This window comes from Pholis gunnellus (genome assembly GCF_910591455.1).
Source record: "Pholis gunnellus genome assembly, chromosome: 18".
Taxonomy (NCBI): Eukaryota; Metazoa; Chordata; class Actinopteri; order Perciformes; family Pholidae; genus Pholis; species Pholis gunnellus.
The window spans coordinates 17,226,549-17,241,676 of NC_136545.1; the positions used below are offsets into that span (position 1 = coordinate 17,226,549).

A 15,128-nucleotide genomic window follows, 5' to 3' on the forward strand; every position below is an offset into this window, starting at 1 on the left:
ATGTATGTATGTATGTATGTATATATATATATATATATATATATATATATATATATATATATATATATATATATATATATATATATATATATATATATATATATATATGAGAGAGATAGATGGATAATATATATACACACACAAAGTCTGTTCTTGTGTTAAGTCTATTATGAATAGTTTGCACAGTCTATATCTATAAGACACAGAGTAGACCAATTGATTAGTTGACCACCAGAACAGTTATTATTAATATTTTGACAATAGTTAAAGTCATTGAGCAGCTTTTCATTTAGAGTCTCATTTGATAGAACGTTGACTCTCTTGACTGGTAATGAGACAAAACGAGCACTTTCATGACCTCGCCCTGGACTTTGTGATTGTCGTAGTTGTTTCCTGAGATGTACAGACGAAAGAATAATTCATCAAATAACCTTCAGATGAATCACTAATGAAGCAATTGTTAGCTGCAGCCCAATCTACAGCACATCTATACGTACACACAGTTTACCCAGCGTAACAGTCCTGCTATGAATCCCTCCATGAAGGTTACAATGTTCAGTTTTTGTTGAAACTGTTTTGGAGAGTTGTGTTGATATTAACGGTCATTTAGGAGGCTGAAGTTTGTAGTGTTATTGGGGGGGGGGGGGGGGCGATATCCCCTCTCTGTCACCTGACATCTAAGTTTGCTGCTGTTTACACCAACGCAGCAGTGACTTTATTTTATATTTTAAAGTCGAGCTGTCTTTTAGAGGGTAAAATACTATCCGCCCAAGGAGATTCCAGCAGCAGTAGCTATCAATTGTGTCTTACCCACTGCTTGTAATCCATACCAATATATGTGTTGTCATTTCGAGACCAACAAGGTTTGCCGGGACTCTCAAACCTCGAATCTTTATGGTGTCTTATCACCTGCTGGTCTGCTCCGTGACTCATTCTGAGGTGTTTTGTCCTAATGGCTGGCTATATTTTAGGTGTAATAGCCAGTGTGTGCCACTCTCTGTGCGAGAAGATCCATTTGGAGACAATAGAGTGAGCTGTGCTGAGAATCGATACATCTCTCTTTGTCTTTTTTTTTTTTTTTTTTTTCTCCGAAAGTGGAATTAGTTTCATTTTCCCCTCGGCTGGACACATCACCAGCATTTCTAAGTAGTGTTTTAGAGCTTTAAAAAAAGTTCAGTGTCTCTCTCACTTGTTCATTGTGTTTCTATTTGAGGGTCAGGTCGGGGGGGGGGGGGTTGTGGGTGAAAATGGAGCGAAGCTCAATGAATATATAGGAGACACACAGCACAGCTCTTTATGAAAACATGCTACCATGCACACGGTAGATGTCATTGTAACTAAACTACCATCTTAAAAACATCCAGTGTTGGTTTTGATATGCATTGAACTCTTTCATCCCTCCACTGGTCCCTTCAACAGGTCGTACATGTTCCCTTTTACCCGCTATTCCTGATGGAATGGGTTTATTTCTGACAGAAGACATATTCTTTCCTGCAATTTCTGAAGAGTCGTGTTGTGTTTGAGTGCATCACTTAGCCACATATGCTGCAGTACGCCTTTTGCCGTTGAGTCCTGGGTGTTTTAGAAGAACAAGAAGCATCGTCCTCCCGTAGGCTGCACATGAATCCACTTGCAAACCACCGCACTCAAATTCTTGGTTCCTGCTCGATGGTTCTGTACTCAGCACACTTAGTAGCTCGCGCTGATCGCAGCAGTAAACTAAATGCATTCATCTCAATATATTTCCGTTTAAGTCATCAGTGTGTCTCTATTCGCGTGCAAGACTTGTTGTTTCCAAACCTTGTGACTATCCAGCATGCTGACTGGATGGAAAGCGGGGTATTAAATACCTCGTGGAAATGCCTGCTTTTTAAGTGATGCCATCAAAGGAACTTGCAGATCAGCATCTTTATTACACCCCACCTTCAAATAGAAATGCACTGCATGTCAGACATAAAGGGTTAGGCTGCCGATGGTCAATATTTTTGTCATTGTCATCAAAAAGACCAACAATGTGTCGGTACATCTTAATGCTGTCTTTGACACACAGGCAAGCCCGTTGGTTTGGGTCACAGCCCTATAATTTAATGTTTAAAAAAAGGCTAAATCCTTCCCTATAACAGCTGGGCACTGTAGTTTTTAGCAAATGCTATCCAAACACAACTAAATGGTACTTTGCTGGGGACTATTTTCAGCAGTGGATTAGTACACATACTTGAATGATTATCAATGGCAGCGAAACAGTGTTTGTCGGATTGACTCAATAAACTATAATGTGCCTGTTCATTGTTAGGAGGGAACTGTACTCTGGAGATGTTCAAGAGCAACAATGTGTTTATTAGGCTTTGGCAGCGAAGAAACCTTTTAGTTGATCAACTGATCGCTGGTTTTGGTCTTATCTAATATCTCAAAACTTCTCCTTAAACCAGTTGTATCTGCCAGCAGCATAACTGTTACAAACAGAACTGTCTGAATTTATTCTTTTTTTTATCTTATTTCCCATCTGCAGAGTCTTTGGCTTCCTCTAATGTAGCCTGTATTTTTACAGACCAATTTCGGGAATCATTGACGGTGCACAGTTGGGTCCTCCTATCCCATACTGCAGGAGTTCACAACTGGCATTCACAAAAACCAAACCCTGTGGTTTACTTTACCTTTTCTCTTGACCTGTTATTAGCCCCAGAGGAGGCCGGCAGCAGCAGCAGCACAAACTCTGCCTGACCCTGATTCTCCGGTCCGCCTGTCTGTAGGCTGCCGGCCTGTCTTACAGGAGCTCATTGTAGGTAGCTATTCCCACAGGGGCTATTACGCAGGCAAGACGAATCAATCAGATTTGTAATTACAAAAACAGCCTGGCCTCACACCAGCCACTTGTGGTTTAGCTGTGACCCATATTCGTTCGGACTTAGACACACTTGTATGTCTCTCGTTTCTCCGTGAGATTGAGAGAACACGTTAACGGTGTCTTCAGGGGGTTTCACGAGCCCTCCGGCAGCAGAGTGAAGCCTGAAGGCCTTTACGTTCCCTCTGCTACCCGGCGCCAGGCTCTGACTCGCTCTGGATTGATGTGTACCTACTAATGGTCCAGTTAAGTTCTCTCTGTGGGACCCGGGGAACAGTTAAGTCAATGTTAGAGACATACAGAGACGTACACACGCTGCGGCGTTCTGTCATTGTGAGTTTATGGGCCGAGGTAATGACAAAAACTCCACACAGCGTGAAGCGTTATGGTCCCCGCTGCTCTGACTAGCAACAAGCGGCATCATTGTGAACAACCCGAGCAGCCTTAGAGGGAAGGAAAGGTAATGCAGAGGCAGAGTATGAGAGAGCAGGAGAGGAAGACTTTTTAATTCATTTATCTTGGGACCGTGAGAGACAAAGAGGTTACAAAGAGTTTGTTTTTTCCCCCCAGGCTGTTGTTTGTGACCACGCATATTTGTTGCTGCTTCGTGCATCATGTCTTTGTGGTCGTCGTTATATTTCTGTGCTTCCCCAAAAGTCACCAGTCAGTTGTATTGAGGTCAGTTCTGTGACTTTTGCCTCGGCTTTTCAGACCCGTTAACACATTTTGAGTCTCCGTCCGCGCTGATCTTCTATATGTGTTCAGTCATTATGGCCACCTGATGTTGTACTGAAGCTGTCATGAGTTTCACAGAGCTTTCAACCAAATATCATGTTCTTCATCAATGGATGGATTTAGTCATTTTATTATCCGTTTTAATTCAGTTCTGGAATATACACACCTACCGTCATGAAACAGTACGTGTTCCCAATTCGGGGCATGAATTGGAGTCAGAAGGAATTCACACTTGTCTGTGAATTGTTAAACATTTCATTAAAATTTGAAAAATATCTGCTCAACATTCATTCATAAAATCAGAGTTCATAGTTTTGACGCCGGAAGACAAAGACACTCAAAGTCACGTGTTGGCTTTACTTTGCGTTAGAGTGGATTTCTGTCACATTAAGTTGTGAGACAAATAGAACATGTGTGTGGGGCCGAGCTGCTGCCCTCTGCACAAAAAGGCTCTGACACATATACTGATAAAGTCTGTCCTCAGATGTTACAACTGTATAGAAACTCAAACTATTTCATGAAAAAAAACCAGGAGAAATCAACAATGGTATGCTGACGATAATGCGGCTTTAACATTGGATTTTAAAGACAGTCATGCGTCATGATTTCTTTTTTCTAAGCACAATGGGAAAGTGCTAACACCATGCAGCCCTAGTGTGTGTGCGCAGACACACACACAAACACACACACACACACACATGCATCCTTGTGATAATGACTAGTTGTGGACTATAGTCCGTCTGCCTGACCCTCTCCTTCAGAGCACGCTGTGATTGGCTGTTCGACGGTGTTTAACAGCCTACTTACATCTGCTTGTGATCGGCCGTCCCTCCCTGTCGTGCCCTTTCTTGCCCAGGGAGGCAAATTACAGTTGTTAAAGTTGTAAAACCAGGAACACGACTCGGCGCTGTCACTGGATCAGGAGTCTCGTATAGTGGGAGTTTTTTAGTTTTATGTCAGACTTGCTGACTGCACCAGATGCCGTCTTATCTGTGAGTCCGTAACAGATGAGCGTGGTTGTTGGAGGGAAGTACAACCTTCTGATCTGCTGTCTTGTTAACTCCATTCCACTGATCCCTTATCTATGCATGTTTTCTACGCAGCCCAAACTTTTCTCCTGTTGTTCTCAAACACAAAGCGCTCTCTCTCTCTCTCTCTCTCTCTCTCTCTCTGTCTGTTACTCACAGGAGTTGGAGATAGTGGTTTGTGGATGTACACAAGTGTGTTACAAGAGTACTCCTTTACTGCTTCATGAAAAAGAGCTACTGGCTTTTTCTGACTGTCTATAAAATTCCTTTGGTGCACTCGGGCACTGGGAACAGCAACAGCTTTCCTGTCATTCAGGATACACACACTCACAGTATTCCGGACATCATGCCTCTGGGGTCCCACTGTGGGAAACTTTGAGGGGGGAGTGTTCAAAAGGTGGAGCTTAAGCCTGAGCTTGTGGGACAGGACACTAGTCTTGAACAGAGGCGGATGTTTGATGTGTTAATCTTTTCTCTCTCTCTCGCTCCAATGAGGGAAGACAGTTTCACGATGGAGTGGATTTGATCACGACAAGATCCATGAGGACTTTGTGGGTGTTTGATGGTTTAATCTTCTCTCTCTGCAATGGGAAATGGTTTCACAATGGCGTGGATTTGATTTGATCACTGCACCAATCCATGAGGACTTTAACTTGAGTAGCTGTGGTCGTCTGCGAGAGGACTCCTGAAGTGAAGTTTGTGATAAAACTAAGAGTTGCAGTCCTGGAGAACATTGCCTGGAGTTTATCTGCACCGATACCAGATACTACATTCAAGAGGACTTGTTTCGAGTGCTGCTGAGATATCTTGTCGTCGGCGGGCTTCAGGTTGGAAAACCGGCACCATGGCTGGGGTCACTAGGAAGGGGTCTGGGAGACCCTCGTACTACTACAGATTCCTGGGCAAGTCTCGACTGCAGCGTCAGCGAAGCCGTTCCCGCAGCCGCACCAGGCCGCCTGCCAGCAGGGGTAATAACTACTACAGTACTACCACTGCTTAAAAAAAACAACAGTTCCCCCCATGCTGCAGTTTTAGCCTCGTAGACACCACAAGACTCAGTGTAGTAACTTTGTTCCATAAAACACTGTAGCTGATAAAGTTAAGACGATACTGTGGCTCACGTACTTATTTTGACAGTGCCTGTGTTTCTGAATAGCAATTGCTATTTCTCTTCGGAATTGTATGATGTACTGTGCAAGCAACACTTTTTACTGCCATATCGTTGACATTTATAGTAACTTTACGATTTACATTACTATTTGAAGCCATGGCAACACTACACTCTTGCCGATGTGTGTTTTTTTTTTTTTTTTTTTTTGCTCATGTTCGTGTGTTCATGAGAAACACAGTGAGATGACAGTTTGGCGTCACTATTCACGAGGTGATGCTTCTCTGAAATTGCACCACCAGCACTTGACAGCTCTCAGCTAAGTGTCAACTTGCCGTGTCCCGCCCTGTTCAGGGCGCTTTGCCTGTGAACATTGGAGTTCCTGGCAACACACAAAAAAACCAAAACCACTTTAAGGCAGTAAGTTAGTTTTCTGCACTGAATAACTTCTTCTTTTTTTTTCTGTTGGCCCATGTTCTCGAGTGCTCCGTTTCTTTCACTTTGCTGCCTCTCAGTACTGTTATATTCGCTGCTGGAGGCAGTGTTTGAACTGCAAGGTTATAGCGATAAGTCTGCCCCCAAGGCTTGGCTCAAGTTGCACACGACACAAAATATCTCTGAAATCTCCCACCGATTGATTTTTATTCCAAGTGAACTGCTGCAACTTGCCAGCCGAGATATTAAGTAAAAGACTGTTGCGCATCTGTTGCTCGGTTGCTGTGGATATGATGCAAACGGCTCAGGCAGGAAAACACCAGGCTCACTTTCGCTGAAACTGAGCCTCGCTTGTATTTGTTTTATTTTTTTCAGATGCATTATGTAAGCGTAGTTTGTCTTCCACAGTCACAGACAGACAAAGACCGCCATGACCATGCGAAAGAGACAAACAGAGTGTGCAGGTGCCTGATATGTTTGCTTCTCTATCTGATGAAAGAGCCGCTTTGAAGTCTTCCCTCTGTGTCATTCAGCTAGCAAAAAAAAACCCGCACATGCATTTAAGCTGATGCGCAAAGACACACACGTCAACACACTCCGCCTTGATCTTTGCGGCTAAGTGCGAGCTCCCCTCACAAAACCTTTTTACACACTGCACATGAACGCAGACGGGGGGGGGGGGGGAAGAGTGGAGGTTGTTCCCAGATGAAGGAAAAAAACACTGTCAAGAGCAACGCACGCTTTGATTTTTGTGGTCGGGAATAGTTGAAAGAAGTTGTGGTCGTGCTTTGCATGTCCCTAAACTTGTAACTGCATGTGTGTGGTCGTGCATCGGTGCATTCTAGAGGCTTTTATGTGGATCAGTTGGCAGGAGTCATCAGACTATTATAATTGAATCAATAGGAAGCAAGTGATTATTAAAGCTACAAAGAATGTTAGGGCGTATGTCTTTGGATTCGCATCTTAGGCAGTGTTATAGTCTTCATTTAAAAGTAATACTTGATGCAACAAGTGACTTTTATTCCTCTTTTGTTTCGCTTTCTTATTAAAGGTCCAGTGTGTAGCATTTAGTGGGATCTATTGGCAGAAATATAATATAATAATAAGTGTTTTTCTTTAGTGTATCATCACCTGACAATAAGAATTGTTGTGTTTTTCCGTTACCTCAGAATGAGACGTTTATATCTACATACGGGACGGGTCCTCTTCATGGAGTCCACTATGTTGCACCGCCATGTTACTACGGTGGCCCAGAACGGTCAAAACCAAACACTGGCTCTAGAAAAAGGGTCATTAATGTTTCCGCGGGTCGCGCCACTGTCGTCCTCCGACCTGCTGGACCTTTTAAAAGTCGCTGTAATCAATATTTTTATATCACAGTGTATCAAATGACTACTTGTATGTGAAAGGAGTTGCTTCTAGTGATGAACTCACATAGAATTATAACCCAACTATGTAGTTGGCCTCAGCTCTACACAGCTTTAGCATCTTTCAACACCGTGTTTGGGTTTTACAGCCTCAGCCCAAACTCATCTGTTTTGGTTCCTTTTCCAGCAGCGGGCAGCTATTTTCACCAACTACACCGGCAGGTAAAACTGATGGACTAAGTTAGAAACTAGCTAGTGTTTATACTGGATTCTCTAACCCCCTTCACCGATCATGGAAACCAGGTATCTTGGTTTCAAAACACTAGTTGTGAAATGAAATCACGTTACTGCAGAAAGCAAAGTACTTTGATCTGCCAGGTATTTATGACTCACGAGATGAGCAAAAAAACAAACAATAAAGAACAGACATTTCCATCTGGTGGGTCCAATTTCCCCAAAATTCACTATACCACTATTGCAATATTTACATATATATAGAGTTACATAAACACGATTGGGCAGTATTATTCAAACCGCCCGCCTCTCAATATGTGTGTATGCTTTCTCTAACTCCTCGCAATAAGACTTTTCTCTCAAGTAAACACTTCTCTGTGCCTGGAGCTACAGATGATGTGATATCGCTGAAATGTGTCTCATTCGAGAAGCCCAGCAGCGCTGCATAAAAAGGGTGTTTTTGTTCACGCCACAGCCTTGGAGCAGCTCTGTGAGTTATCTTTAGGAAGTAACTGTTGCTGCCCCTCTCGGTGTATACACACCGTCACTGGCCCCGATCAGGTGGCAGCTGCATGAGCTCATGTGTTCATTGTTTTCTCAGCGTGTGCGTGCGCGTCAGCGCGTCATTATCTGCGAATGGAAAAAGTCGTATCAGCTCGGTTCACTCTCCCCACACTCTGGATCCGTTTCCCCTTCTTTCTGCAGAGGTTTGTGACATTTACATACAAAATGACTGCTTATCTCAAAGGGAGAACGGCAGAGAAAGAGAGAGAGCGCACTGTCTGTTCTGACTTGTTATGCCGCCGCGTTTCGAAACTCTTGATGCAATCAAACTCTTTGTTCTGAATTGTCCTGTGGAAAAAAAAAAATGGAATACTGCCATTTTTCGTAACAGAATTTATAATCGGTCTCTTTTTATCTTGCAGTCTTTGTACGAGACATAACATCTTTAAATTGTAAAGGACTTACAGAACCCATAGAAAAGTTGTCTGAGCTCGACTAAACTTTTGTATCTCCTCGGAGAGAGACGCTTTGGTGGGTGAATTAGGTCTCTGAAAAGTGGATCAAAGTCAAGTGTCTGTCTCCTTTCTTTTCTCTTACTTGGCTGAGTGGAGCCGTTATTGCTTGACATCATATTGTTTTGCAGGGCATCAGATAGACTGCCATCGGTGGTTGAGTCCCCCCCCCCCCATAGGAGTATCAACCAAACCAGCTGGTTGCTCCCTCCTACAAATAACTTGCCATTCTAGTTTTCTTTCCATTGATTTAATTATATTCTTGCTGACCCATATTTACACTTAAAAGCTGACAACAGCTCACCTAAACACCAGCTGGCAACTGTGTACAGAGAAATAGACGCTTCACGTACTGTACTTATGAAGGCCTCCATATACATAACATCCATTCCCTTTCTTACGGTTTGTTTGAACATATATAATCTATCTGCTACTGGCAGAGTCTACTGCGTTTAGTTTTTCTGTTTTTTGTTGTGTGTGATTTCCTTCCGGGGGTAATTCTTTGTCATTTAATTTAGCAAATTCAATGGTCTGCCTCCACGAGTATTCAACTCGGTAAATAATTAACCTGTAAAAGCACAATTCAAAGTGTGTGCAAATAGGTCCTGGTAAAAGTTCACAGGCCATACAATGACAACGACACTGTGTTAAACAAAAGCACATTTTTCTACCTCTAAACAGAGACGGGCTATCTGTTTCCCCCAGTTACCAGTCTGTATGCTAAGCTAAGCTAACCGCCTCCTGGCTCCAGCCTTAGATCGAGCGGACAGACATGAGAGTTCAACTATTGTTTTGTCTTAACATGAATGAAACGTCAAAATGAAATGTTAGAGGATGAGTCAGGGAGACTTGTCTCAGTCTCAGTATAGCTCAATACCACATACAGTCTCTCAATGGGTCCACATTCTGATAACACGAGGAAGAACTAAACAAGCCAAAGAAAGGAAAGATTACAGGAAAGGGAAGGAAATACTGAACAAAACGTTAGCAGAGGAAGTTTAATGGTGATAGGAAGACAATTACAGAACAAGAATACAAATCGGGTCCAACTGTACTGGCATGGTAAGTCCAGCACACGATGGCTTTAGAAATGAAGAGGAGGTTTTACAACATTTTTGAACACACACACACATGCACCGACGGACGTACAGGCTCCGACAGCTCTGCGGCTGTTCACGGCGAGGGCACAGACGCATACACGACCCAGCATGCGGTAACAAGAAGCAAAGTACCGACTGCGTGGAACCATGAAATATCACAACAGTGAAGAAAGAGTTACAGCCAGCAAGCTCGCACGATCGTGTTTGAACTCCTCAATAACAACTCAATAATGCATTACCACTGACAGTTATTGCACATAATCATATTCTCAGAGGGTCATTATCAAGACACACTTTTGATCTGTGCAACTGCGTCATGCTTAGTTTCTGTCATGCTGTTTATGATGTAGCCAGATTTTTGTTTTTGTTTGTGTGTGTGTGTGTGTGTGTGTGTGCTGATGGGAACTGAGGAGGCTGGGTAGGAAACATGGCCACAACAACACAGAAATATCATAATGACTCAGTTTCCATTGCCTAAGTCACATTTGTATACACAGGAAGGCTGGAATTAATGATTTGATCCCAGTGTTAATCTGATTTAAATATTTAAAAAAAAAGAGGGATTCAGAGCTCAGTAGTGCCAAGTTCAGAACTTAACTTCACGGCCAAAGGAATCACGTTTCCTGTTTTCTCTCAAACAGATTAGCCCTTTGATCTGTTTGCGCCCGAGCATCCTCTCTGAGATTAAGGTTCTCGTTTTAGTAAAACAAAGGCTTCGCTAATCAGCATAGGCAACCTCATTCTTTGATCATTTTTTGCCTTCATTTTCAGCATATACTGTCAGGCCAAGGGGGCAGGAGAATATATATGAGATAAAACTGTAGAAATGAGTTAAAAGTTAAAACAGAGGACGAGTACTTCCCATCTACTTTGTCAGGTCTGTATTATAGGATCCATTTCCTCTGAGAGCATCTAATGGGAAGCAGACGAGACAGAGAGACGGTGGATATAGCGATGAAGCAGAGAGCGCCAGAACTCTCCTCATCATCGCAATGTTTAACCCGGGATTACGTCTGATTTTAGTCTCATCTCTGGGGTCTGTGTCCTTGCCTGCCCCCTTTCTCCCTCAGCCCGGTGAATCATGGAGACGGGGCCAGATGACGCGGCGCTTCTGAGCACCTAAAAGACTCCAATAACAGGAGGACAGGTGCAGGCTAATCCCCCCGTAATCCATATATATCAACTCAGATTACAGGAGCCAGAGCCTGGGAATGATTGTGGGGGGGGGGGGGGGGGTAAAAAGCTGTGGAACTATAGAAGATCATTGCCATCTCTCGTCCTGAAAACAGCCTGTCGACATACAGCAGACAGCGTGTGCAAGTGAAGCGTAGATATTTTCACATGCATGTGTGTGTGGGTGTGTGTGTGTGTGTGTGTGTGTGTGTGCACAGTCAAGGTTGGAACATGAAGTGTGCTGTCGTGATACTGCGTTTCTCGAGCATGGATGTGTTTTAGCCATCGTTATCCTTGTGTTTCCCAGAGCTTGACAAAGATATTTGATGGCAGCCCAGTTCATATTGTGGTTGGTATTACAGGCTCTGGATCTAATGCCACAATATGCAACAAAACAATGAGGAATGAGAAAGAAATCTTCTCAATAATGATAATGTTTGTTTCATATCTGTGTGTCTGCTAGTGGATGTTATTGAAGTTGGTGCGATCGCAGTCCGCCGTCGGAGGAATGTTGCTGCTGCTGCTGTGTCGCCCTCTGCACAAACACAAACTTCCTCCTCCTGCAGCCCACTCTCCTCTTCCTCCTCCTCCTCTTCCTCCTCATCCACCACCGCCACCCCTCTCCTCTGCCTTCCCATAACACTCTGCATACAAAGGCATTTGTGTGCCAAACTAAACATGAAGCAGAGCCACCGCTCGCTGGATGTCGCTCGAACGGGGTCGAATATAGAATCCAGCTCAAATTCGCTGCGGTGTTGCTTGATGCTCCCGATATCTGAACTTTTATATTGTCGAACGTGTGTCTCACAAACTTTTCTAGATTTTTTTTTTTTTTTTACATATTCCATTTTGGGGTGTTCATTCTGAATTCTGGTCTAAATTCAGGCCGCTGTGACGTCATCGCCACACAGTCGACCTCGGAGAGGGGCACAGCGTTAGCAGGAAGTTAAGTGACTGTCGACTGTTTCCGAACTAGTGTGTGGTTTGAAATGATTCTCTTTTACTCCCTCGTGTCCACGGAGATGGAGCAGCACCTCTTTATCGCCCCCATCATCTCTGCGCTGTGTAAATACCACATCTCACAGGTCACAAGTCCAGCCCCGTCCTCACAGCTCAGTGTTAACACATCGCGGTCTCTGTGCACCCACAAGGAAACACTCTCGCTCTCTTAGTCTCTTTCTCTCTATCTCACACACCAACACGTGTTTGTAGTCTGACAATTTGATGGCGTGTCTGTAAAACAGTGTGAGGCCTCCGCTGTGACCTCCGTAAACCAGTCAGATACACCAGTAATGAGACTATGCCTTCTGACACAATAAATGGCAGATTGCTCGTTGATTGACATTAATTCACAGTTTATATTCCAGAGTCAGACGGAGCTTTTTTTTATTTATTTATTTATTTATGTGGCACTATCAGCCAGTCAAGACAAGTTCTAGTTGTCTTGTACTTGAGGGGGGAAAAACAGAAAAGTGATGTATTTGTGAGGGAGGGAGGACGAGAGGCGGGGCAGGACCAAGAGAAGATAGTCCTCCAGGTAGAGAGAACACAGTAAACACAGCTTGACAGCCTGTGATTTTTGCTGCACATTTAACCGGCCCACAGAGTGTGTGTTTGTGTGTGTGCGCGTGTGCGTGTTTGAATTCCCCTCTGATTTTCCCTCCTGTCACAACACAAGAACTCTGGATTCTCTTTGGAGGCTATTTTACAGCACTCGCGTTGTATAGAGATGTTGAAGCGCCGACACGTGCTGCTGTTGATAACTTGTACTCAAACCCTCGTTAGCTCGATGAGCACAGGTTGGAACATTCGTCCGCCTTGTTCCAGTATGCATTTTAAAGCGGCTATTATAATAGTTTTTATATTAATAGTCGATCAAATGACTACATGAATGTGAAAGTTGTCGCTCAGGAGTAACTTTCTCCCAGATCACTTAATTTAGGTTTATAAACTTAAACCAGGAACCAGGACCTTCAGCATTTGGATAAAGTATTTCATGTGTCCGATACATATTTCATCAACACATAAACAGAAGCAGCAATGAACATGTGCATGTAATTCTACATTAAATCACAAATCGCACATCTTTTCTGTGGCGTAGACATTTCTCCGACACAAATCAAGAACTCCTAGTCAGCAGTTTCCCAGTGTAACACCAGCGCTACAGAGTGTAGATGCCGAATGTTTCTTTTCAAGTCAGATTAAATGCCCCGTGCAACAACAACAACTTGCTCACAAGCACCTTTTGTGAAATCAGCCACTTAGCACAGCCATCTCGTAGAGCGATAAAAGATCATGCAGCATGTCGACCCAGGCAAAAGAACACGTGTTCAAAAAGCCAACTGTCATTATTATTATTATATGAGCTCAGCACTTCGGCACAGCCACAGCAAAAATAAGTTTTTGTGTTCATCCCCATCCCTGTTTTTTGTGGTTTCCCCCTCAGATACTCATACTACAGTCATCCCGTTTGTCTCGCCTTGATAGCAGCGCACAAAACATTTGAAATGATTGACTCTTTGTTTTTGGAAGTAGGAGAGGCTTTGAACCTTTCCTCCCCCACCTTTCGGCTACTCGTTGTAATATCCTGTGCTGGTGAGCTCTGAGAGGAAGGGAACGTTAGCTGGCACTGGTCACTGGATGGAGCACGCCTCGCCGGGAAAGACTAAGGAAATATGAAAAGTGAATGTTAATGGAAGGCAGGAAGAGCTTTGGATGCAATAGAACGATGGGTGGATGGATGGATGGATAGATAGATAGATAGATGGATGGATGGACGAATGGATGGATGGATAGCGACAAGCTGCAGGAGAGCAGATATTTCCCCTAAAGGTCAAAGTATAATTGAATGTTAATGGAAGGAAGGAAGAGCTCTGGATATGATGGAACGATGGATGGACGGGTAGATGGCTTAGTGGGTGGATTGATTGGCAAGTGGAAGGAGAACAGACAATTTCTCCAAAAGTCAAACTATTCCTTTCACACTCAGTTATTCATTTTGGTTAATCTTTTATTGAATGTTCACAAAGAGATATTTTCACTCCCAGGCTGTATACTGGCCCTATCTCTGAGGGCCAGACCCGTGACACACATTCACTCCTGTGCACACAAGAAATGCAGGTGACTATTATCTATGCAGGCTGTCCAGCTTTATGTCCCCCAGGGCTCTCACTGGCATTTTCAGGGTCCCATTAAACAACTGTGAGTAAGCCCAGAGGTGAGTGGAATCAAGGCAGAGTGATGGCTCTATTTGTGGGTATGTGATGATGGAAGAGAAGGGGGGCGGTGGTATGACTTTTGGGGGAATGTGAAAGGGTAGAGAATAGCAGCGAGAGAGGCGCAATGAGGAGGTGAGGTCGGATGAGAATGTGATTTAAGGTAGGAGATGATGCTGCGATGATACAGTCGGAACATTTTTGGATACGGAGGTTTGACGATAACGATTATCTTGAGAAGGAGAACGACAATAACATGGCCACGATAAGGAAGAGAAGGAAGTAAACGACATGCAGGGAATAGATTTGGTAGTTCAAAGACACCTCACCTTTTGACACATCAGCTGTTGTCTGTGGGCCCTCTGACCCTTTGATTGACCTTTAAAAAGTAGAGACTTGGTATGCTAGATGCTCCCTCATACAACTTCAGATGAAATAGCTTAATCAACAGCCGTCAGACGGCCCCTTCTGAACGGTGTTCAGAACCATTTAGAAAAGTGTTAACAATCTGAAACCAGCCACCACACGCCGTGGTAAACGGCTCTTTGATGATTTACTTCGGTTTTCGGAAGTCGTGTTTTTAATTTAAGTTTTATTGGGCGCGAGCGCATGTTTACCGTTTGGAGTCAGAGACACATGACCGAGTTATGGCAAGGGACATTTTCCATGCATTTGTAAAGATGCATTACACCCAGATGGTGACAACATGTGGAAGCGCACGCTGCAATTTCACACAGCAATTAGTTCACGACTAAATGATGTGTGTTTGTGTGTCTGTGTGAGCTCTCCTCTGAGCTCGGAGCAGCCAGCTGTGTACAAAGCGGGGAGATTTTCCGTTAAGGAATCAAGAAGACTGGAGGGGTAAATCCAGCGAA

The 15,128-nt window shown here is 43.7% G+C and overlaps 1 protein-coding gene across 4 annotated transcripts in view; it reads left to right on the forward strand.

The window, feature by feature from the left end:
- The window catches only part of dab2ipb (DAB2 interacting protein b), a gene marked incomplete at its 5' end in the record, with an annotated part of 100,252 nt that overhangs the window by 13,990 nt on the left and 71,134 nt on the right, over positions 1-15,128 (forward strand). For 3 of the 4 annotated variants that reach the window (XM_079179119.1, XM_079179120.1, XM_079179121.1), the window contains one exon: positions 5,450-5,573. The exons of the other annotated variant lie outside the window; for it this stretch is intronic. In XM_079179119.1, coding sequence (XP_079035245.1) covers positions 5,450-5,573 — 124 coding nt within the window. Of the gene's footprint in view, positions 1-5,449; positions 5,574-15,128 lie in introns of those variants that run through there. 4 annotated transcript variants of the gene reach the window in all.